The sequence below is a fragment of the Chamaea fasciata genome, unplaced genomic scaffold (genome assembly GCF_029207755.1).
Source record: "Chamaea fasciata isolate MVZ Bird 193981 ecotype frontalis unplaced genomic scaffold, bChaFas1.0.hap1 SCAF_16, whole genome shotgun sequence".
Lineage (NCBI taxonomy): Eukaryota > Metazoa > Chordata > Aves > Passeriformes > Sylviidae > Chamaea > Chamaea fasciata.
In genome coordinates this window covers 2,359,791-2,384,929 of record NW_027094101.1, presented here as the reverse complement: position 1 = coordinate 2,384,929, position 25,139 = coordinate 2,359,791, and the positions used below count along the sequence as shown (strand labels likewise).

Here is a 25,139-nt window from a genome sequence, read left to right as displayed (position 1 = left end):
GCCCTGAGTGCTGCTGCGCAAAGGAGCTCCTGTCCATGCTCAGGGCTCTGAGCGATGTTCCCAGGGCTGTGGGGAGGGGCTGGGAGCACGGCAGAGGGGCCAGGTACAGACCCTCTGGCTGTCTGTCTGTCCTGCCTCATGCTCCTGGCTCTAGGCACTGCACAGACCACACTCATCTTTCTGCTTGGGCCTGTGTATCTGATTATTGGTTTCTATAAATAATTGAAGATACTGATTCCTTGGCGTTTAGGTCTGCTTTAGAAAGTTCTCTCATGCTTTAGTTTTCCCTGTTTTCTCCAAGAGTACAATTCTCTGCCAACTGAGGAACTTCAAGCTATAGTTTTTGCTAGGAATTAATACTTCAACAGCAGAATAAACCTCAAAACGTGGGACTCATAGTCACAAGTGTGATGCAGAAGGCAAAGACAAGACAATTTTGAGACACTGGGCAAATTCCAGATTTAGAAGCAAACATTAAATTAGCAAGAATTGTCACTTTTCTTTTTTTCTTTTTATTAATAGCAGTTCCAATGTTTAAGTTCAACCATCAGTCAGTCTCACAGTTCAGAGATCAGAATATCTGGAACTCCTCTGAGGCACATGGATACGCGCATTTCTTCCTCATACATTCCCCAAAGTAGCAATAACTTTCTGAACATTCACCAGCTTAAAATAAAAATGTACTGAAAACGTACAATTTATTATAAGTCCTAGAACACCTTGTCTTTTCCCCACATATTTCGTCACAGCAATATGAAATTCAAAGTCATTAAGTAGAGCATGATAATTTATTAGAGCTTCATCTCGAGCTCTATACACAATGCTTTTTCAACATTCTACATTCTTGTTATGGTCCTGACAAAATTTCTCTCTGAGAGATTAGAATCACCACCAAATGAAGTTATATTATTTAGGCCCAAAATCCTGCAAAGTGCAACAAAAACAGTGTAAAACCTTCAGCATCCAAATTTCTGAGAATGGTGGGGCTTGTGAGCTTAAACATTTAAATGTAAGGGGACTTTTATTTCAAGCACTGTAAAAGAGAAACATTGCCACTTACTGGCAGTACCAATGTCTTTGCAATATTTGTAGGTATTTATGTGCATCTTCAAATGCTCTGTTAACCTTTATACTATTTGTCAATAAAAAGCCCCATTAACATTTAAACTGTGTATGTCCAACTACCTACTTCAAGCAGGAATCAAAAGAGAACCTGTATAAAACAGTTATTTATTACAGACTACATTATTTGGGATTGTACATATTGGAGATTTCAAAAACCTCACATTCCTTATAGTTAAAAAAACCCAAAAGGTAAAAAAAGGTTAAAAAAAAAAAATCAACCATTAATTGGGAAAAAGGCTGAGCATGGCCTGAGCAGGAGATGTGACCATCATGGGTGAATGTAACACCAAGAACACAGGACAGCTCTGGAAGGAGTAGCGCAGAGAGCTGGAGCCACCTCAGGAATACTGGAGGTCTAAAGAGATCACACTGGACAGGAAACTAAAACTGAAAGACTGCTTTTGCAATAGGAACATTAGAATTTACTGATTTTAACAACTAACCTTACCTGACATCGAGAATTTGTCTTCATTGGGCAAAAAAACTTAATCAAAGATAACATGATCACTGAACAAGAACTGAAATCAGGCAGACTCCCCAATCAAGCTGCTGAACTGGAACTGACAATGACATAATTCACCAGTCCAGCTATGTCCCCTAAAGTTCTGTTTCAAGTAACACCAATTTAGTAGAATGCCTGTGTGCTGCTTTTGTAAAGTGGGTATTTCAAAAGGTAAGGAAAAATCATTCCAGAATCTAGAGATTGAAATCAAGTATTATCTATTACCACTGCTTTTATAAATCATTAATAAGGACAGCATGACCTGTTCCAATGAAAAAAAAAAACAAACAAAAAACAAAACATTAATTGTCTTCAAGTATGAGAGATGCACTCACAGTGACAGCAGAGGCATTCATTTAATCACTTTACAACAGGGAAATCTATAGACTCCATAGAAAATTTACAACCAAAACGGAGCTAATGTGACAAATGGTGCTCATGTAGCAAAACCAGAAAATGTCAAGTCTGCAAATTCAACAAAAGTGTGTTTTAGTGGCTTTGCCTCCCCGGGCTCCAGTTTGACAGAGCACCACTTCACCCCACCCCTCCTTGGAGCTCACGTCCGCCTCGTCTTCTGTTTCTTTGTTTGTCTCTTTGCGTCCTCTGAGCCCCCAGTGTCAGAGCCCGTCTGCCCAAGAGCACGGACGCCCTGCAGCCGAGTTGTCAGCTGCAGCAGCAGGGGAATAAGCTGGGGACAAAAAAAAGGGAAGCAAGTTGTGGTCACAATGGTGTGTAAGGTGTGGATGGGATGGTTCTTTAGACATGTAGCCCGTAACAGAATCTATTGCATCGACGGCACATCTACAAAGACATCAGAATATGGCTGCAAATCTTGGGGAGGAATCAAACCAAACTTCTGGGAATTTCTGATAATCAAACCCTAAAGTGACTGTCTGAGAGGAAATCAAACTGCACAGACAAATTTGATTTCTCTTCTTGGTAAGAGAGAAATCCAGTCATATTAGAAAAGACTAGAAGAGCACAGCTTGATAACAAAGACAGAGGGGACTGTATAGCAAGTATTTGTATTCCTCTTGGGAGCTTTTGAACTAGGGAGGGTATAAAGGGTAGGGTATAATATAGCTAAAGAGACCAGACTTGAAAATTTGCAAGGCGTTTTCCAGTCTGAGGCCAATAAAATAATTGTGCTCATTCCTATTATCACTGAGTCTGGTTATCCGAATTTTAATGCTGCTTCTTGTTTTTTTCTCAGAGCAATCAAATGAGAAGAAAATTCAGCCACAGCACAGGAACTCACCTTTACGCTAAGCTTTTTTAAAGGAAGGTAATTGTCCAAAAACATGGCTGTAATTGTGGCTTCTCTTATAATATATCACCTAAGGGGACTGTGACTGCACCTCTCTCTGGACAACAACCCAAGAAACCCTCACTTAGCACAGTGTACCATATCCATTGATAGGACAATATTTGGGTGAGAGCAGAAGCAGCCCTGACCCACCTTGTCGTGGTTGTAACCAGCCAGGAGCAGGAGCAGCGTCAGCGGTAAGGCGATGTACGAGCCTTGGGCAATATCCTGTTCAGGCAGCTTCCTCTGCAAACAGGTCATCAGGGATTTTATTGTTTTTATTGACAGTTGACTGTGAAATCCCTCAGCTCTAAGAAACGACAGCAATAGGATCATGAGGCATATCCAGCCTCCTCATCTGACTTCTTTCCAAGCGCTGTTCTAGGATTTACTTTACTTTCCACTTCAACAGCACCCTCTGGATCAGTCACTCACGTATTACCCCTTCCTGAGGTGTGCTGCTTTGTAAAGTCAATTCATTGATGGTCAGCCTCCACTGCCAGTCAGCCTGGTGTGCTCTGATTTACCTGTCCCATGCTGCCCACACCTGTGTGACCCCACCAGAGCAGCTGTGCCAGCACAGAGCCTTTCAGGCACATCTGCACCCTTCACTTCCTACTGCAGCTCCACGTCTCCCTCCTGTTCCACTGGCAACTGAACACACAGCCAATCTAAACTGATTGTCTTCCTAATGCCACTCATAAACCTCTTTATAGTTACACTAATAGAAAGCTCGGCCAAGAGCACAAAATACATGCAGGCTGTAACACCAAATACTGCTCCCAAGGTGAACATTGGAACATGGAAATATTTATTACTTACAGTGGGACTGAAGACCAGTGTAATGTGTTTATGATATCCAATGGCAGTGAAAGAAACTTGAGGCAGGGTGTAGTCATACTGTGATTTAGACAGTGTAGAATCCAGGAGCACCACGTAATTCTGGGGGTAAAAAATACACTCAGGCTACAGCATCAGGAGCAGTCCCAGACAAAATCACATTAAAGGCAAGGGTCAGTTAAACAGGCTTCAAATCTCTCAAGACACCGGTTAGTCCAGCGTGAATACAGCTCTGCAGACACACCACAAATTACACTTCAGTGTCCTTAGAGGGAAAAAAAAATAAAGTGATCTAAGCTAACTTTCCAGCAATATTCTTACCTCTCCATCTCGGAGTAGCGGTGGGAAATGAAAAAACAGGGATAGGCCTAAGTTGACTGTATGAATTGGGTTGTCAAGATTTTCACTCTTGTAGAGCTTCACCTGTAAGTGAAGAAGAAAACACAAACCAGGTATTTCCAAGCCTGCACCACACTAGATATTTCAGACATACCACATCTTCAGGGATAAAAGCACTTCAAAATTCATCATGTGTTTATATAAACAGAGGGTTGTCAAGAACACCTGGAAACGTTCTAATCTGGAATGTGAAAAGTCACAAAAAGAGTCTTTTCACAGAACTTGAAATAACTTCGGAACAACTGCTGTCTGACATTTTCACATACCCAGTGTATGAAAAGCAGTTTGTGCTGCTGATCACAAAACTGCTCTCACTTGTGTCTGGATCTAGTCTTAGCACATCTTTCAGAGACAAGAACGTCTGCATTGGAGGCCAGGGTGATAACATGCACCCATCAACAGCTCACGTGCAGTACATGCAACACAAGACCGCACCTCATATGAAGTAGGCCCAGGAAGTTTGGATAACTTCTATATAATCAAATTTTGGTATCAATTCCTATTTGCTTAGGCTGAACTGCAAGGGTTTAAATTTCCGCAGAAAGATGGGACACAAGCTCAGGGGCTCTTCAGAAAGGTGACACATTTTCCTTCACACCTTCTCTGAGTGTTGGATCCTTTGGATGCCTCCCAAAAAACCCAACAGCTTAGCAATGAGATCTTGGCAGGTGAGATGCATAACAAACTAGTGTGAAAGAAATCCAAGCACTGCATTTAGATTTGTAGGTAACACTTCATGGAGCTTTTAAAGCTGAGAAATGATACTGTAATTTCCTACCTCACTAACACCTCTTGCAGACACTTCCAGCATTTGCTCCCTAAGCCAAAAGGATCAGAGGTGTTTAGCAAGTTTTTTCAGACCACAATACAGTCTTGAATTTTGAAAACTTCAGCTTTCCTATTTGTCACATACTGTCTGTTATTATGCACTTCTAAATTGACATGTCCTGTGGTATCACTGCATTCAGATGGTATCTTCAGGATCTGACATACAGGTCAAAAATGTCAGATGTTTCAGGAATTAATGCAGTTCTCTGATACAAATGACTCATTTCACCCTTGCTGTCTTGATCTCTACAGACACAGCATCCCTAATCAGGGATACAGATCCCAAAATGTACAGGCCAACCAGAGAAGGCATTTCTTAAACATATTCCCATGAAAAATGGAAACATTAAAGCAAAGCATCAGGAACACTGCGATCTTCAGTCTATCTGGAATTCAAATTCACCTTCATTAAACTATTAGTTCTAATCTGAATTAAATGTGTACTCTGGCTACTGAACCATTTCCAGTGACCCTGCAAAAAAAAAATCACTGTGAAAGCAGTAACAAATACACTTGACAAAGATGAAAGGCTTGAACTTACACATAATGTGGAGAGATATTCAGAAGCTGTAATCACATTTCCACTTAAATCAAATTGATTAATTTGCCGGAACGCTATAATATTAACATCATCAATGTCACTGTTCCCAACCTGCAATGGAAAATAGACTCAGGGTTTTACCAACAGAGGAACAGTTAACAAAGGACAGCAACACAACTGTTAACACAACACAAATATTGCTGATCATTTGAAATAAAATGTGATTTTTGTCCTATACTAACCACATGGAAGCTTGAAAGCTTTCCCATCGCAAGTCCCTGTTCTCCAGAGTGCACAGCTTGCAATTGCAGACTTGGGCATTATCAGCATGAGGCTCACGACATTAAGCTAAACTAAAAATGGAAGTCTCAAAAGAACAAACTATTCTGGAAAAGGCTGAGGTACATCCACAAGACTGCCTTTTCTCAGAACACTGGTCTCAGTACTTTATATCTGAGATGAACAGAGATGTTTATACAGTTGAATAATGTGGAATATTTAACAAGATTCCACCACTTTTCAAGTCAAAGTTACTACTGCATTTTATAAAGACTTGCTAGCCCAAATTACAATTGCACCTACATCAAGACTGCATGATTTGGACCCAATGAAACAACAATATCCGTCAGTCCATAACTAAATACAACTGTAGGACAATATGACAATTTATGATGTCCTCAAGCTACCACTGCTTTGTTCCACATCACAAAGAAATGTTGAAAGGTATTCCATACATTTATTCCCTTATTCCTGGGTGCATAGTTTTCATGACTGTGAAAGAATCCTTTCCACTTGTTTACTGTTTGGGCTTTATCTCGCTTCAGTTTTGAGCTATGGTGCTAACACACAATGTGGAGCCTGTTTTTAGGGAGCTAACTTGCTGAAATGCACTTGTCTAAACAGAATGCCTTCATTACATTGCTGCTGACAAAACAGACAAGATGCCTGGAAAGACCCATTCCATATTTAAGTGATGCTAGAAGAAAAGAGAAAAAATTACCTCAATTGCCCGATGCTGTGGCAAAGCTCTTTCAATGTGATCATTGCCTTCAGCTTTGAGTTGGACATGATACACACAGCCAGGCTGAAAGCAACATTCAGATGATAAATCCCAACACTGAGTAATACATACTTTAATTTTAGAGAGCAGTAAAGGGGATTTTCTAGCATTCCATTTAAGATACGCCATCCAAACAGATTTAACTCCATGCAGTTAAAGTTTTCCTTATCTCAAATAGAAAACTTAACTCAATAACACTATTAGGAGTGTTTACTGTCAGAAAATAAGAAAAGGCAATATAGAACTTTCATTAGTTTGCGACATCACAGTATTAAAAGAAATCATCTGCTGTGATGAAGGAAAACACAGGATTAAAACCTGACCAAACACTGCCTTTTACTTCAGGAAATTGTTGACTCCTGACATAATGGTGCCATAAATTCAGCATCCCCATACTTCACATACATTCTGTGCCACCAACATCACACAGAAACCCAGTATGCTGCTAAAAATAGGCTGTAGGTATCTTCACAAGAGAAACTAAACACTTCTCTGAATACTTTCCCATGAAACTTCCCTGCTGGCCACCCAAGCACTGACCAGGGGATTGTGTCATGTCACTCCAACTGCTCAGTGTTTGTGGAGGCCAGCACAGTACGCTGCCAGCAAGTTAACAGACTTACACCACAAGCTTTCCTTTTCCCCTTTATCAGGATCAATGTTCACTACATGCCTGTGTTTCTTCACCCAGAGAGACTCAGGGGAGTCTGAGTTAGCAAACATGATGTGAAAACAGAAACCAGTGGCTACTGAACAGAACCATTCCACTGTCACGCTGACAGAAAAGCAAATGAGAGCCTCCTACTTCTTACCCGAAGGCCACGGAGCCTGAATTTGCCTTCTTCATCAGTTATTGTGTCTTCTCCATAGATGCTGCAATCCTCCTGTCCCACAGCTTCCACTGAGACTCCCTGCTCAGGCTCACCATTTAAAGAAGAAACTGTGCCATAACAGCTAAAGGTATAAAGAGAACCAGTTGTACAGTTGCTATGCTGGTTTAATGCATATTTTAAAGACATTTTATTGTTACAACTGATGGGAAAAGGACTTAATGTATTTACCACAGCATCGAGAATAAAAGGGGTATTTATGTGTGTGTGTGTGTGTAAAACAGTTTAAATCATTAACATTTGATGCAGTTCAGAGCACAACTTTAAGAATCCAAGTTCCCTATACTGCGTGAACAGCAGTTCTTAGCAGTTCTTTCTTACCCCCGAGGAGAAGGAAAGGAAGGACCTTGAAGTCAGGTATCTGAATTGGTCTCCCATACCTAGAATAGTCCCCTCCTCTCCCACTGGCCACAGCACAAACCACTTCCAGTGCCACTGAGACAGTGCTTTCATAGCCATGTTTCTTCCTACAGCTCTGCCCTCTGGGCTTAGCTATATACCCACATCCATGAAAAAAGGCCAAAAAAAGTACTTATACACAGCACATTTAAGTCAAATCGAGACTCGGAAAGTCTCCTCCAAACCTGCAAGAACAGAGGTGTGCTGGGAGGAGACACATTTGGCACAACACATCCTGATGCAGCCCATAGCATTTTCCACGGATTCCAGCTCCACTGACCTGTAAGCTGTCCTGTAACCAGTTATCTGGATTTTGAGATTTTGTCCTTCCTGCACTTCGATCATTTGTGATGATGGTTCGAACCGAAATTCTTTCATCATGGGTTTAAAGTAGTATTGCCCTGGGCTCTGCAAAGAGGCACAAAGCAAGTTGTTTACTCATAGAGATGCAAAACTCACCGACTCCAAACAAATACGCTTTGCAAGAGCTCTCTAAAGAGCTGATGTCCTCTGTTCCAACCACAGGTTAAACCTGTCACAAAATGTGAGCAGAGAAAAACAGGGAGCACATTGGACAATAAACTGATGGAATTCCACCTGATGGCGAAGTTTTAAGAGAGAAAGCATCTACATCCCTAAAATCTTACAAGACCTCAAGGACAGGAAAGTGACCACAAAAGAAGGGTATCTGCAAAGAAACTATTCACGTATGTCTACACATACATAGATCAATAATGTAATTAGATTTCCTTCCCCCTAAAGACTCTCCAATGATCATCAACAAATTGGCTTGTTTCAAGTTTACAGACTGCAAATTAGTAACTGAGATCAATCAACATCATCTACGACCGGCTGGGGAGAAACCTCTTGCCATGTTAGATTTCACAGCTTTCCCTTGCTAAGATTTTCAGTGCTGTTTGTTCTCAGGGATCTGCATCTCTCATCGTGGGTTAGGGTTTCAAAGGACACCTGCCACTCAGGAGAGCCCTGTTTGAGCAAAGGAGCACAGCCCCACACACAGCCACGCTCAGAAGAATCATTTCAACTCACCAAGTTGGAAAACGTCAGCATGCCATTGTCCTGTGTGAGGAGGTTGGACCGAAACACCCCTCCACTGAGGGACAAGAGAACTCCAGCAAGAGCCTGGTCATCCTCTGATTTGATCTGTTTTGGAAAAAGCAGTCATTTTAAGTGTAAGTAAAGGTTTCTTTATGGAGAAGGGCTCAGTCAAAAAGCCCCTTGCAGAGTGCACAGGCAGGCTGGCTCTGAGCACCCAGCTGTGAGCAGAACTAAGCACATCTGTGCTGCCCCTCCTGCCAGAGCCCAGGACTGCAGAACCCTCTGCTCCAAACCCTGGGCACTCACAGCCCAGGCCACACCATGTGCCACCACAGCAGCCATCCTCTGCCTCTCCAGAGAACACACAGGGCGCCAGAACAAAGCACCCCAAGGGCTGGAACCAGGCATTAGCTGGACCAGATTACACCTACACCTTGAGGGATAAAACTCATTAAAACAGGGTTGCCCAACTCTACAAAAGCAAATAAAGCCATTCTTTTGGACTGCAGGCTCTAACTTTCACTCTATAAACCTTGCAAAGTATCTTCTGCATGGCAAATCATGGTCTACAACTGAGCTCATCCACTGAAATTTGTCTCCTCATGACAAAAATTATTATCCAAATAATAATAAATTATCCCAAATCCCACATCCATTTGTCTTTGGAAGACATGGATTAACTTTTTGCCTGTCCAGCTCCAACTGCACACACTATTAATTCAGAACCCAAAATGTTCAGGACATTACCTCAAATGTCACCCCAGCAAGAGCAAAAGCTTTGAAGTCTCCAACTGTTCCTTCTACTGCAGTCAGAACAAAACCTTCTTTCTGAGCAGTGATTGTGTATTCCAAGTCACTGTGGAGTGGCCCAACGCTTCAAATAGAATGAGAACAGAACTTGTTTCAGAAAAAACACTTGAATACAACACACACATTTGTCAAGTAACCACTGTGTTTTTAACTAAAGACTCCAAAGGTTCAAGACAAATCTGTTCATTACCTGTAAGTGCCTTTGTCATCAGTGAAAACTGTGATGAGTGCAGAAGTTGCTCCCTTCTCACTAATGACAATCTCAACACCTTCCAATTCAGGATGAATTTGCCCTTCCAGAAATAAGCCTGCTTTTCCATGAATCTCTATCAGCTTCCCAGGACAACTCTCTTGGTCATTGTGAAGGGGATTTAAGACAAAGAAAAAGGTCAAAAATACACTTGACACTCTGGCTTACAGCTAGAGCTTAACTACTTCCAAAGTGCTCAGCTGGTGGCCTTTTATCTTAAAACAAGATATCAATCCACACAATTTCATGGCCTCTTAACACATCATCTTACCAGTACCAAAATGAGTAACTGCATTTCAAAGCTATAAGCACATCCCCAGAAAAACCTTACAGATTTCTGAGGTGGTTGGAGGTCTCAGTGAGTTACATACACCGCAGCCACATGGAGGCAATGGCACTTCCTTCTAGCCAGATGAGCTTTGACCACATTTTTTGAGTTCAGATTCAGGTGAGCATATGTCATGTTTAATGACACTAAGCAAAGTTTTATTTCCCTCCCTCAAATGCATTTAGAACATGTAAACAGAGTCACATGAAAAGAGGTACTTAACATTTCCTAGTGATTTCAAACAAAATATGTTCAGTTAAGAACCTGAGGACAAGATGGACACTGACCTAACAAGCAGCATCAATAACTGATGGTAAACCTGACAATTCTGAAGTTTATCTTTTTTTTGTGAATATTTTTATTAGTGCAATCTAGTGGGGAAAAAAAAAACCTTTAACAGAAACTTGAATTTGGTAACAAATTCAAAATAGAAACCTTGTTTTCGCACAACTCTTTTTCTAGGTCACAGTACTGCGAACAATTCTGAGAATCTGGTGTAATACCCAGAAACCTGGCCTTCCTCTTGTGCCAGGTGGTTTTTCAGCACTTTGAAGAATATTCTGCTGGTAAAAATTGTACCTACATCCTCTATCAAGGAACTTCCAAATTCCAGAATTAAACTGGCCCAAAGAAATACCTGCAACTGAAACTTCCCTAACATTATTTTCAAGTTATTCATATGTTTATCTACACAGATACATTTCAACCATAACAATCTAATCCTTTCAAACAATAATCTATTTATATTTACCCCCACTAACAACTGCTTCCACATAAGGAGGGTAGAAGAGAAGCTCTTTTGATGATGGCGTTACAGTAATTTTCTCTCCAGACCTGTAAAACACAAATAAGATATAATTAGAAGAAAATTGAATTAGCAGCTCTCATGTAGAGCAGAGTGCAAGAATGCATCTAAATGCTCCAAGAAAAAAGTATCAACAACAATCTAAGCAAAAATCTTACTATGTGGCACTAAGATTCCTTGTAGCTCAGAGTCACCAACGGCACCCAGCCGGCAGCTCTGTCCTACCTGGAACTGTATCACTGTTCTGTTCGGCACAAACTCCACGCAACAGTACAAAGAACACACCTTGCCCATTGAAGCTTGGTATTTATTACCTTGCCCAGTATGAAAATTCATATAAGAATGGTCCTTGGAGCTCCTCCACCATTTCTTGCACTGGTGGCTTTGTTCCCTCCTCCTCCTGACCCTTCTTTTCCCTCTCCTGCCGGCGGCTCTCGATTTCTGCCAGCTGCTGCTCCCGACGGAGCTCCTGAACAGATTTCAGGGGCCCTAAAACTAAGGCAGGTTCACTGTCAATGGATGACCTGAAAATACGGACAAAAAACAAAATCACCTCCTTCTATATGGAGAGATAAGAGCTTGTTGTATCTGTTATCACCTTTACACCACCGCAGGTAAGTCCCAGGGTATTTTTTAAACCCATCCCTCTTTAACTGCCCTGTTTATTCTGGTAAGAGCACAGGAATGGTAAATTTTTAGGCAAAAGGACCAGTTTGCCAGAGTACCTTTAACAAGGACCTGAACTAAAAGAGAAAGGCTGGAATGTCAAACCTGAGAACAAGTTTAATACAGAAAGGACGAGCTGTACAAAATAAATAGAAAGACTGCTAAACTTATTTTTCAGAACTAGAAACTTTTGACTCAGAACCTATCTCTCAGAAGCAGAGAATACAAGGAGAAAAAAACTTTCATCACACATAAGTACTTCCAAGAACCAGCATTTCCCAGGAAAAGTTCTGAATTCTCACCTATCTACCCTATATATTTGAACTACCCAGCTATTTTGTCACTGTCCACTGAACAGATTGCTAGATAAATTCAACCAAGTTCTTAGAATCAGCTCAGAACAATGCATTTTGTTTCACTCTCCCTGATATTGCATCCTCTCTTTTCTAGCATTTTCTTCTAGACTCCAATCATCCTTTGTATCTTATCATCTGTCTCTTCTCCAACAGTCTGAATTCTCAGTGAGGACTGAACCAAAATGATCACAATCACTTTTCCTACAGCCACTTTAGATTACCAGGATAGTTCAGTCTCCTGCTCCAGTCTTCACCTATATTCTAGTTTGGCTTTTTATGAGACACTGTTACTATTGCTCTATCACACTAAGTTTCATCAAGGCTTTAAATTCTTTCTCCGCAGTCCAGACACAATACAGAAACATGTAATTTTTTTTTGTCTGAAAGCCTGTTAAAAATTTATATAGGCACACAATCTCAAGATACTCATAATAAATTACTAGTGTCTTATTTTTAAAACATACCAAGCCATTATCAAGAACTGGTGAGAATCAGCTTTGCTTTGGTTGAGGTTGTTTGGGGTTTTTTGTTAACTAAAAATCAATGGGTCACAGCCACGGATCTGGTACACAGACCTGTAAAAATAACTGACTTGCTTTTAAACCCAGAGCTACTCCCTTTATGTTGATGGCACTCCACAAATTGGACTTCAGCTGAAAAGCTTGAGGCAGGATTGATCAGAGATATCTGTGGCAACTAAGCTGCCTTCAGAGCCCTAGCCAATAGTCTCCAAAAACCCAACAAGCTGAGATGCTGGGTACAATATTCACCTCCTCACTAAGTTGTTTATAAAATCCTAATGGCTCTCTGCTGTCTCAGTGTCTCCTTTCCAGCTGCTGGAGTTGCCCAGCAGTTGCAGTGATAGGGTCATCAATCTTGGAGAACTTGAGGCAATGCTCTGCAGGTGATGTTCTCTGAAAAGATGTTTTCTGCATTCAAAGAAGTTTGAGAACCTATAGTCTAGAACAAGTAGATACCAGCAGAGCATCAATAAAACACTCATCATTATCAGACACTTTCAGGCAGATTTGCCACCTCATACAATTAAAGCTGTTCACAAATCAGTGCTCCCTAGTGAGCTGTCTGTTCAGCTAAACATAAACTGGTGCATTAGTGTGTAATCACTCTGCATGCTTTTCCTTTTATAACTCTCCTCACACTAGGTACAATGCTCTAAAGCAGCAGATTCTCATTCTGAGGAAAGAAAAAAAGGGAAAAAATAGATGCCAGTGCCCTAAAGAGCTCAGACCTAAGCTAAAATAATACCCTCTGAATTCTGAAACATCAGTTCATTAATGTATATAAAAACTCAGAAAATTATTCCTTTTTACCAAGACACAAAAGCAAGGAGGGCCAATGTTGAAATTATGAGAAAACACTCAAAATGAGGGCTGGATTTATCTCACTGCAAAGTACTCAAAGCACATCTCAGCACTAAAAACCCCTTGCAGCCCAGGCTAGGATGCCATCCCCTTAGAAAGCAGCCACTGCAGCACTAAAACTGGAGTAAATCTTTATGAGAGAAATGTCCTTTTTTTTCCACTTTTTACAGCCCCACGATTTCCTTGCCCTTACTTAATGGTAACAGTCACATCCATCAGTTTATCAGTTACAATCGTGCCAAGGACATGGTGGCGAACTGCAGTGAGCGTCAGGATACTGGGAGAGGACCTGCAAACCAAAGAACAAAGACATGAATCCAAGGTCCCCTTCCCAAATAAGCAAATCTTATTTAGCAGAGTCTGCGTTCTCACCCCTGAGATTGAAATGCTTTACAAAAGATGATACAGAAATTACACAGCAAGCCTGTGATGGGATGGTCATCTATTGCAACTCGAGCCCCAAAGCAATTGCTTCCTTTGTGCCTTCTGCTTCTTCTCAAGCTAAAGCTGATTTGATTGATTCCATATGTCAAAGTGTCATTAAACACATCACCAGACCACAATCTATAAATAACTAATTAAACTCGCCTGACTGAGGAAGATCTGCACTGCTTACTTGTGATAAGAGTGAACATTTACTCAGCTTGCAAAAAATGGGGTAAGCAGAATCAAATCACCAGAAGGTCATGGCACCATAGTGGTAAGTGCCTCCTAGTAATCTTACTATCCTGTCTTTTGCCTTTCAGCTCTCAGAAGAGACCAACAGTTTTCACTGAAATAACTCTTCTCTGCTACACTAGACAGAAAGCTGACAAAAATACGCATCTGAAGTAACTAAAGCATCTTTAAACTCTATGATCAGTTGATTTTTATTACTTTTAAGATAGAAAGAACAAAAGAACATTTGTGATACACCTTGCTAGAGCCTCCCTCTACACATGCTGTCCTGCTGAAAGCAAGCAGGAGAAGGGAGCTTTATGGAAAATCCCACTGGCAGGAGTAAGGTGAGGAACAGTCACACTCTTACGTGTCGTAGGTGTAATACTCGTGTTCAAACTGGTGGCAAGAGCGCGGGGTCACCTCGTACACACCTACAACAGCAAGGGAAAGAGTGAGCCACTGAAAAACTCAGGTTGCCCGAATTCCCCAGATCACATGAGAGCAGAGCTACAGAAACAACTACAAAATTTGACTGTGTATCTGCTGCCTTTCACACAGCACCCTCTAATGTGTCTGACAAAAAGAACCAATAGGAATGAGATTATTTTAACATGATCTTCATCAAAGATGAAATGCCTCCACCACCAAGAAAAAAAAATAATATTTTATTTCTGGAATGTAGACTTGGTGAAGGACTAAATAGCAAAAGAAATGGAGAATTCTAAAAACTTGGAACACATCATACAGATATACAGATGCAATTAAAACAATGCCTTTCAGAAACCACAACAATTTTTTTTAGGTTCCCTGCAGTATTTGCTAACGGGTTCTTTTTCTTTTTTTAAACTAGTATGTTAAAGCTGTTACCTGGCTTTGAAAGACAGAATCTATTAACTCCTTTGGACAGGTTATAAACACCAACATTCTCTGGTCCATTTCCATCCTGATAGAATTCCTGTGAAGCCACAGCACAATCCACTATTAGTAACTACCACACAACAAAATGAAAACAGCATTTGCCTAAAGATACATCAATGCCATCTCTTTTTTAATATACCACAAGACCATTTAAAAAACTTAAAAGACAAATCTTGAAGCACTCTAAACATCCATGTTCCCATGCTCTGTGACCCTCCAGAGACAGCAGAAATCCTTGATTCCAAGTACAATCCTATCCACCTTCACAAGGTCATTACAAACATACAAGAACATTTGTTTCCTACGTACCAGTGTGATTGCATGAGAAAGCGAACACCTCAGCATATATCCAGTCTGCCTAAATTCTACTCCTGACACGTCTTCCTCCAAGACTTCCAATTCCAAAGACTTATTCTTCCAGCACCAGTCTTCATGTACAATGCTTACTGGAACATACACCACACAAAGCATTTTAGTAATGTGAAACTGAGTAAATAAAGGCAGGTGTCGTGATATAAAAAGTTTATGTCTCTCTAGCATCCCTGACAATAACCTTCAAATATAAATACACCACAATGCCTGTAATAACAGACCTGGCTCACAGCACTGCAGCTTCACCAGGAACCAAACACATCCATCAGGAAAGCTGTGCTATGAAAAGGAATAATGAAGCCTGGCCACCCTGGAAGGCTCCTCAGTGGGCACTGCCACTGTGACAGGCAAAGCAGCCTAGAGGACATCACGAGCTAACCACAATTTAACCTGGTGGAAAGATGTCCCCACTTCTGTATAAGGAGTTCAATCTATATCCTCCTTCTACACCCTTCCCTGGAAAACCATTTATTTTCACAGGCCAAGGCAGGCTGGCCAAAATACGTATTGCTCTTAGCAGCAACACTCTGGAAGCAGAACCAGAGTGTGTCCCTGTTCTTAGGCTTGGGACAAGCTAGTTCTTGATAAAGCCCACTTCCCCCACACCAGCCACACAGACCCTAAAACTCAGGGGAGCGTTAACCTTCGGGCTGACACAGGGTTAAACATCCAGCATTAAGAAAAGTTTCACAAGTGCAAAAGGTATCCATGATGACAGAAGTGCTCAGATGAGGTCACAAACTGAGCTACCAAGTGCCCCCCAGGCAGTTCCCCCGCTCGTACCTTTGTACTTTCCCGGGAGCACGCCCTCGAAGGTGAAGGGCACCGAGTCGCGGCTGCCGGCCAGCTGCAGGCTGCGCTTCTCCCCCTGGCGGCTCACGGACTGCAGTGTCACCGTCAGGTCCCCACACGCGTCTGCGAGGGAACACAGCTCGTCCCAAAACCCCACCGGCCACACCGCAGGGCTACTAACGCTGAAATGCTTACTCCCTCCCAGCAGAACATGTTTCCAATTAAAACTTGCTTACTAGGCACATGTTTACCGGTGGTGTTTTGCATTCTGCAGGATTTTGAGATTGTTAATCCTCTTATTTTATCTAATGGCAAGAAAAAACCTGAGATCAACATTAAATCCCCTGGTTCACCTCACTCTGCAGAGAATTAAGAGCCCAGTAAACACCTGCGAGACAGGACACAAAGTGGAGGAAGGATTCAGAGAGGAAAAAGGAAGGGTAAAAAGGATAAAAATCAGGCTCCATCATCTGCTGAAATCGGTGGGTAATCAAAGAAAATAACAGGAGAAAGGAACCTTAGATTAAAATAAAGACAAAAACCTTATGAAAGAGAACAGACATTGAAAGTTTCTGTCAACAGCTCGAACATCTGTCCTACAGTTTTTACATGCACTGCTTTTCTCCCCTTTTTTGGTGCACTTCTTTTTCACCTCCAGTACTTCTCTGATTGATGTACAGTATCCCAAGTAGCAGTCAGGACAACTTCCTTTCAGAATCCAGCCATCTTCTGAGGAAGGAAGACTTGCTTATCCCTAGCAAGTATTAAAAGTAGGTACATAACTTTACTCTAAACTTTCCAAAGGCTCCTTACTAGGCCACAACATTTCCCAAGAGCTGCTTTTTCCATGTGCTGCAAGTTACATTTACTGATCTGCTGATAGGACTAACCACAGCGAGTGTCTTGATGTCAACAACACTCACTCACACATGCAGTGCTGAAGTTCTCCATCCCACTGCCATTTCACTTTCACGATGGACTTACCTAAACAAGAGATCTTCCCTGAGACAGATGCCAAAAACTGAGAGAAGGTCACATCCATCACTGGTCTGTCAGTAACAGTGACAGGGAACATTTTGGGTTTCAAAGCCAACCCTGCTCTGGTCTCAGCCTCTGGAATAATTACCTGTAGAGTACATGACACATCAAGGCATCACCACCTTTCAGACATCAGTCCAAAAACACCCACTCTGCTGTCTTCAATGCATTTATCAGAAATTAGAAAATGGAAATCTACTCTAAATCCCAGGCAAAGCAAAACCAGCCTCTCCAACATGCTTTCCAAAATTCCAAAATCTTCTAAAGCACCATGACAGTCCTACAATGAAGAAATGAAAGCTCATTCTTACCTGAACATTGTATGTACCCGATTTTGCCTTGAAACAAAAAGCTCCATGAGGGTCAGTTTCTGTTGTAACCAGTGATGCTTTGTCTTTGTCTTCAGGTATCATGGTTACCTTGTATTTACTGATCTGTTTGACTGTGTCAGGGAATCGAGTAACTGAGATGTGGCCACACACACTGAAACTGTTAAACAAAAGCCAGTCATCAGAACAAACACCTTGATTTGACAAAGACCATAAAAAACTACTTGTTTTAGAACTTCCTTAAAAAGTAAACCTCACTATGTTGAGGACTGCACAGGGTTTCCCCTGAAAGCGAGATTCGCAAGCAACCTGCTTCACTCTTCCCTGCCACCAACCCAATCACTTGAAGCCTTTTCCCATTTTTTTTTTTTTTCTGGTAAGCAGGCAATGGATTTAGGACTTTTTCCCCTCAGGTTTTAAATGGTTTTAAATGTTTTGTGTCAAAAACCTCAAATATGATAGGTAATCCATCGGAATTTCTTCAGAAACATTTAGCTCCTGACAACACTAAACAAGTCAGGGCATGGCACGGGAAAGGACCACCCATTTTCACAGCCTCATCCACACACCAAATTGCATTTTCATTCTGACACCAGCCCTTACCCTGTTGCAATGATGTTTGCCAGCTGAGGTGTATTAGGTGCAATCTTCACAGTAATAGTGTCAAAAAAGAGGTGTTCTTTCCTGGCGTGAATTGTGTATGTACCCGTTGTTATGTTCTCAAGGCGGAAAGAGCCATCAGCTTTTGTCTTCACTGTAACAAATAACAGGAGTTAAAAATCAGAGCATACGTTAATCTTATGTATCAAGAGATCCAGAGGGCATGTACGCCCTGCTTTAGGCTATTTTTAACTCATGTGACACAACAAATGGTCTTATGCTTTTTTTACTAGATGAACCTTCATTTCTGTATTTCAAAGTACAGTCTGGCGTATGGTTGAAAGCAATTAGGAGATTTTCAACTGCCAAACAAATGAACATTTAATGCTCTCATCTAAACCAGAAAATGCAAAATTTATCAACTGCATGTAATCCACTTTAATTTTTCTAATAAATTGCAACAAAAGCAGTGCATTATCCTGAAGGGTTAATTCCACACCGCAGACTAGTCGTGTTCTTGAGTTTAATAAAGGCTTCCTTGTAGCAACAAAGATCTAGAGCACTGCCTACCTTTAATCTGATTGTTCAGAGTCACAGTGGCATCAGCAACTCCTTCTCCTTCAGGACCATTCAACACCCTGCCTGTGACAGAGAAACCCATCACATGGAAAACAGGCTGAAATGGGAAAAAATTAACATCAGTCTTTACTCAGGAAATGCAAACACACCTACAGCAATCAACACCAACTGTTTTCTCTCCACACACATATAAAGGAAATTTATTTACAGCTCTAGGAAAAAAATGTACCAGGATCATCACAGTGAAAGTACAAACTGATCTCCAGGCATACTGTTCCCCTAAGTACAAAACACACATTCTCAATTTATCTGCACTGGTACAGCTCAGAGGGCTGCAGTCACAGATCTGCAAACCAGAAAAACCTACAGGCCCTTCTCCAGAGATGTGACAATCTCAACAAAGAAATACAAGCAACCTGGAAGATTACTGCCTGTTTGCAACATGGACATGAAAGCGAACACAGCAGACAGCTTTGTCCTATTTTGTTTCTTCCCAGTAAAAGGGACCAAGGTATAGCAACACAGCACACGACTAGAAACTGCTGTGCACGAACGGGTGTCTTCAACTTCTTACAAAGAAGGTTTTTCACAATACAGCTTCTTTCTGCTAAAATCAGTTAGGCTTTCACGGGAATGAGCGGCATAAAAAGATTATTCCCTCTGCAGGGCTCACCTCGATCTGTAAACTGTCATGCTCTACAACAAAGTCCAGTCTAGATGGAGCCACATCAAAGGTGATTCTCTCTCCCCTGTAGAATGGTATCTGAAAGAAGACACATGGGTTTGACTCCTAAGCTGTGATGACAGAATGGTTTTCCTCTACCATTTTTCATGTTCTTATTGCCATCAGACACCTCTACCAAGGGTCAAATGAGCTGCAAAAACCTCCTGGAAAAAATTACTCAGAGGCACGGAGACACAAATATGGGCAATATTTCAAGACTGATGGAAACCATGGAATTATCAAAAAAGATGGAAAAGTAACCCCCTAGTCAGAATACAGCATATTTGGATGTGCAAGAGCTTACAGACAGGAGACTGTACGATTGCTAGAAGGATTAAAGGAATGAGAGAAGCCTGAATCCCATTTGTAGAGCACACAGACTGAGAATGCAGGACTATCACTCCAGGCAATGCAGAGAACATGCTCCCACACCATCCAGAAGTAAGAAAGAGAATGGGAAGGAAACAACTTAAAGGAGGGGAGGTGGCAGGAACACACTCTAGTTTAGAAAATGAAAGTTAACAGTCCACTGAATAGACAAGCAATAAATTTCTAGTCACTTACCACAGTGTATTTCCCACTTGGCAGAGAAAGAAAGCTGAAAGATCCATCTTCTTTTGATACAACATTGCACAAATAGGATAAAGACTCATCCCTTGACTGGAACCCATCCACAGGAGAAATATTGCAGCCCACAACATCCTGTAGTAATAAATGCAATACAAGTTTTTGTCTCAAAAAGAACACAGAAACTAATTGGGGGGTGAGAGGGGATACAATAGAGCTCAAAATACTCAACTGTGAATGAGTGATGGGAAGTATAAAACCATTTTAGAGGCAAAGTTTGATGACATGGCTTAAAATTCATGTACAGGCAAAAGAGGAAAAAACAGCAAATAATCAACTGTACGATAGTAAGGACAGAACTGGGAAATTCAACATCCCCAAAACTCTACCATGTGTCTTAACTGACTTCAGTTCTGTGGACAGGGTTAACATTGCAGAACACGGTTCAGCTCTACATAACCAAATGTTCCACACTGAGTTCTTAACACACTTGAAAGGTGGCAATAGAAGCTGTTGAACTTTGTCTTCCCACCAAAAGGGCAAAGAGTAATTAAGATATCACACTGAAGACAAATTACAGCTACTGTACAATAAATTATGAAATAATTCCATGGAGGCCACATTAGATTACAAGGGCCTTGCTGGGGAAAAAAAAAATCACATAAAAGAAGAAAAAGCAGAAATACAGTTTGAGAGGTTGTACAAGCCAGTGAAGGACAGATGAGTATCAGAGCAACACGAACCTAGAAGCTATTTGGTTCTTATTTATAGCCATACTCATATTGAAAAGGTACTGATCAAGCATTACCTCTTTGGAGACTGAAGAGGAGAAAAGGAGAAACATGACCCCTTTCATGGGCTCCCCATCACTCCTCACAGACCCAGAGACGTTGTAGCCTGCAACAATCAGGGGGCTGGCAGCATGAGCGTTGGAACTCGTCACCCGCACCACTGTCCTCGACTGAAATACAGAAACAAACATCTTCATCAAAAGCAGCCATCAAGCCTCATTTACAGCACCTAAAGAATAATCACAGACTGCACATTCAACAACAGGAACAGAAGCCACAGCAGGACAACTCAGACTGTCCCCAGGCTACTCAAGGCACTAAAGGAAAGATACTTTCTAAAACAGTATTTTTCCTGCTTCACTGATTTAGGAAATGGTCAGGACAGCAGAGCTTCTCAAAAGACAAGCAGTCTGGAAGGGAAGGATTTGAGCTACAATATTCTTGCAAAATGTACAGCATCAGAAGATGGAAAATGAAAGCTCATTTGCCAGTCCTTCCCTGGCAGGCTTCACTATCTCCAAACTGGGTCTGTACGAGGCAGTTTCTTGACTTCCTGATTAGCTGTAGAAAAGCTCCAGTCACCCTGACCACCCACAAAGGCCCTTCCCCACACTAACTGATCCAGACAAGGTCTAGATACATCCTCCCTAAACAGGCAAACCAGAAGTTCTGTAGGTGCTAACCTCTTTCAACATCCAGGTAGGATGTGATGCAAAGATTTCATATTCACCAGGAAGCACTTTAAAGAAAGCAAACCTGCAAGGCAAGAAAGGGATTATGTCTCTTCAGAAACAGCCACAAACATTTGTTCACAGAAAAAACCATTCAGACTCTATTCACATGTTATAAAAAATATTTCAGAACTCTTACAGTCCCAGTCAGTATGGCTGTATTGAAAGGATCTTGGGCAAATGAACAGATGAATTAAGTATGCACCACCCACACTCACTTTCCTCCAGGTTGTGTAATAGTTGCTTGTATATTTATGTCACTGCCAGCATTTCTCAGTACAACCTGAACTCCAGCAGGACCTAATGTCTGACCTTTGCTGAGAACCTGTCAAAATAAAAAGAAACAGAAGTATAAATGAATGAAACTAACATGTAGAGCTGAATCTGAATGTTTTTATGGAGGTTGAATTAGCATAAGGTGGAATAAACAAAGCCAAAGGAGTCTAACCTTTCCATTCACAGAAAATCCTGTGAACACAAAGTTAATATCACCACCCTTTGTGCAAATGTCATTAATGCCATCCACATGGATGTCTACACTGGTCGGTTCTGGAAGAGAAGAAACAGCATGATAGTTAGTGAGAGAGCAACCACAAAGAAACTCTGCTTCAGTTTTACACAACTGTCACAGAAATGTATTCATTCAAGCATGGCAAGGGCTCTGAACGACTTTCTTCAGCAAAGTTAAAGCACCCCCAAATACTGATGCTGAAACTCCTTTTTCCCACCTCCTGCTGCAGCCATTTTTGTCAAAACCCCACCTTCCTTCAAATCAGTTCAAGGGTTACTCTGTCAGTGTCTACCACCCAGCTTTACTTTCCCCTGGTACAGTAAGTACATTTCCGTTATTAAACCATGCAGCATGGTTTTTAGGTTTGGAAAAGTGCTCCCTTTTCCCTGCCAGCTGCAAGTTAGAGATAAGTCCCACACTGCAGATATAGTGTTCTGTTGTAAGAAAACATACAAGCACTTACCAAAACTCCACCCTAGGGGAGGCTCAATTTTAAGAATGAAATCCCCCTAAAAAATAAAAAGCAAGAGCTGCCTTCATCGATCTAAATTCAATTCTGCTAAAGGATGAAAAAGTAACTTAGAACACAAGCATCATGCTGCAGAGAGGAACACAAGACTCAAGGGTACCATTCTCCACCCTTCTCCTTTCCTTCTGCTTATGCTACTCTGCTCAAAGAAGCAGCCATATCTACCCAGACAGGCTGGGATGCTGGGCTCACATCCAGCCAAGAGAAGAAATTAAGCATCACCATGCTTTTACCCTGCTTCCAGCACAAACCTGGCTCACAGTCAAGTAGCTCAGTGCTAGAAAGTGTTCAAATCTACCTCCACCTGCCCCAAGAGATGGGCTCTAAATCAGCCATTGATATTTCCGCTGGGTTGTACTCAACCATTCTGCCCCAACACGGGATAACAAAATCCCAATCCTTTTAAAAGCTCTGATCTGAAAGGGATCAATCAATACAGGGATCCTCTTGTATCAGAGAGCACCAAACATGTTCTGCCACATGTATTCTGAAGTGCATCCCTGGAGAGGCTCAAAGGGCTACGGATGAAATCACCAGGATCAGAAAGCACGTTACATTCTTAGATTGGGAAGGGAAGGAATTATTTGGTGGATGGACTAGATGACGTTTAAAGGTGCCTTCCAATCCATTTTGTGTTTCTACTTCTGAACCCTAAGTTAACTAGCTCTCCAAAAGGGCAAAACACATTGACCATCAAAGAGTATCTTGTATTTGATTTAATTTGAATGCAAACACCTTTCCAGTCTAAGGAGACATCAAATTACTCCGACATTCTGAGCTTTCTGGATCGTTATTTCCTTTAAATATTTTTAGGGTCTGCAATTAACCATTCAGGTTATTTTCAAACCAGTCACACCAAAACACCTTCTCATATACATTTCTTTCCATTTCTTTAGGTAAAATATCTGAAAGCTTTATCTGTCCTCTGTAGGAGCCTGTACTTTTTGTGCAGTATTTGTAGAGCTACAGCACACAGTTGCTGGCGGGAACGCTGCAGTCACTCCAAGAAACAGCACTAATGCAACACTGCAGCTACAGTTTGCTGGCTTTTCTCTTAATAATTACCACTGGGAAACGAAGTCGTTGCATTACAAAAAGAAAAAGTTGAAACTCTGATCCAAACCAAACCCAATGATGCCCCGATTCAAATGTTTCATGGGTGGGTGTTGCTCTGAGATTTGATCTGCCGGCAGATCGCGGCGGAGGCAGCTGCCGCCTCCAGCAGAGAGGGGACAGCGCAGGTATTTGTGTCTTACCTTGTCATAAAGGGGAATCATGAAATACCCATTGTTCGGAGCACAGTCTGTCTGGTATTTCAGAGTACCGTGTTTTGTATATAACTTAATCTAAAAGAAGCAAACAAAACAGACACAAAGATCCTTTTTAAAAAGGCGAGGAGCGCAGGAACCAGGCACTCTCTAACCCAGTGCTGTCACACAACAGCAGCAGCCGTGCCAGGGGCAGCAGGACACGGTTTATGGGAAGCAGGCTGCAGAGTGCCAGGGTGAAGAAGAGCCGCAGCTCCACCGCCACCCGTGACCGCGGCCCGGGCGGCAGCGCTCGGCACGCCCGGCAGGCAGCCGGGGCCGGCGGCGGCGCCCACCTCGATCAGGGAGTAGTTGATCTCCACGTCGGACTTGACGAAGCCGCCGCAGCCCACGACGATGTCCTCGGAGCCCCGCGCCAGGGCGCAGCACAGCGCGCAGAGCAGCGCGACCGCCGCCCGGGGCCGCATCCCCTCACGGCCGCCACCGCCCGCAGCCAGCGCTGCCGGAAAGGCCGCGCCGGGCCGCCACAGCGCCGCCTGCCGGCCCGGAGGCCGCCGCCCGCTGCCCGGGGACGCCCCGCTGGACACGCCCCGATCCCGGCCCGGCCCCGATCCCGGCCCATATCCCGGCCCCATATCCCGACCCATATCCCGGCCCGGCCCCATATCCCGGCCCATATCCCGGCCCCATATCCCGGCCCGGCCCATATCCCGGCCCTGCCCCGATCCCAGTCCGGCCCCATCCCGGTGATGCCTCCAAGCGGGATTATCCGTCCCCAAACTGCACCTTCGGACCCTTTGTAGACGTAGCTGGTGCCGGGTCACTTTGACAAAAGAAGCTGTCGTCTTCAACGTCTGTGTTCTCACTTTTTGTGAACTTAACTAAGGTCAGGTGATTCCTACAACAGAAGTTGCTCAATAAAGAATTTTGTGTTTCAAGCATTGCGCGAAGTTGTGTCAATATAAATATGCATCAGGTAGGTGGAGACTGTGTTTTAGGTGGGCGCGTTCATGTAAATTTTACGGTATTAAAAGATATTTGCGCTACTCCCTTGGCGTGCTGAGTTTGTGGAAAGAGTAAACAATGTCTCCTGTGTAAAATACACTCGGTGTGTGTGCTTAGAGAGCTCCTATCAGCGGCGATCGCGGGGGCTCCGCCTCGGACCGCGCCGCCGCCGCCGCCGC

The 25,139-nt window shown here is 42.4% G+C and overlaps 1 protein-coding gene across 2 annotated transcripts; it reads right to left on the bottom strand.

The window, feature by feature from the left end:
• Positions 1–496: 496 nt before the first annotated feature.
• Positions 497–25,016, bottom strand: NOMO2 (NODAL modulator 2). Of its 2 annotated transcripts, none has more exons than XM_066198220.1 (31): positions 24,742–25,016; positions 23,944–24,033; positions 22,622–22,667; positions 22,096–22,196; positions 21,866–21,972; positions 21,600–21,672; positions 20,934–21,086; positions 20,123–20,260; positions 19,508–19,597; positions 18,826–18,931; positions 18,259–18,409; positions 17,638–17,815; positions 17,273–17,414; positions 16,280–16,411; positions 15,434–15,570; positions 15,074–15,161; positions 14,574–14,637; positions 13,740–13,835; positions 11,457–11,666; positions 11,089–11,171; positions 9,950–10,109; positions 9,697–9,823; positions 8,941–9,054; positions 8,171–8,298; positions 7,414–7,555; positions 6,542–6,625; positions 5,542–5,652; positions 4,095–4,196; positions 3,756–3,875; positions 3,087–3,179; positions 497–2,315 (listed from the first exon to the last, which is right to left on the bottom strand). In XM_066198220.1, exons 1-31 carry the CDS (start codon positions 24,895–24,897, stop codon positions 2,184–2,186), a joined length of 3,654 nt encoding a protein of 1,217 aa, XP_066054317.1. In that variant the 5' UTR covers positions 24,898–25,016; the 3' UTR covers positions 497–2,183. The 2 variants fall into 2 exon arrangements, with proteins under 2 accessions (XP_066054317.1, XP_066054318.1); XM_066198221.1 differs by lacking the exon at positions 24,742–25,016 and adding an exon at positions 24,291–24,458.
• Positions 25,017–25,139: the final 123 nt, after the last annotated feature.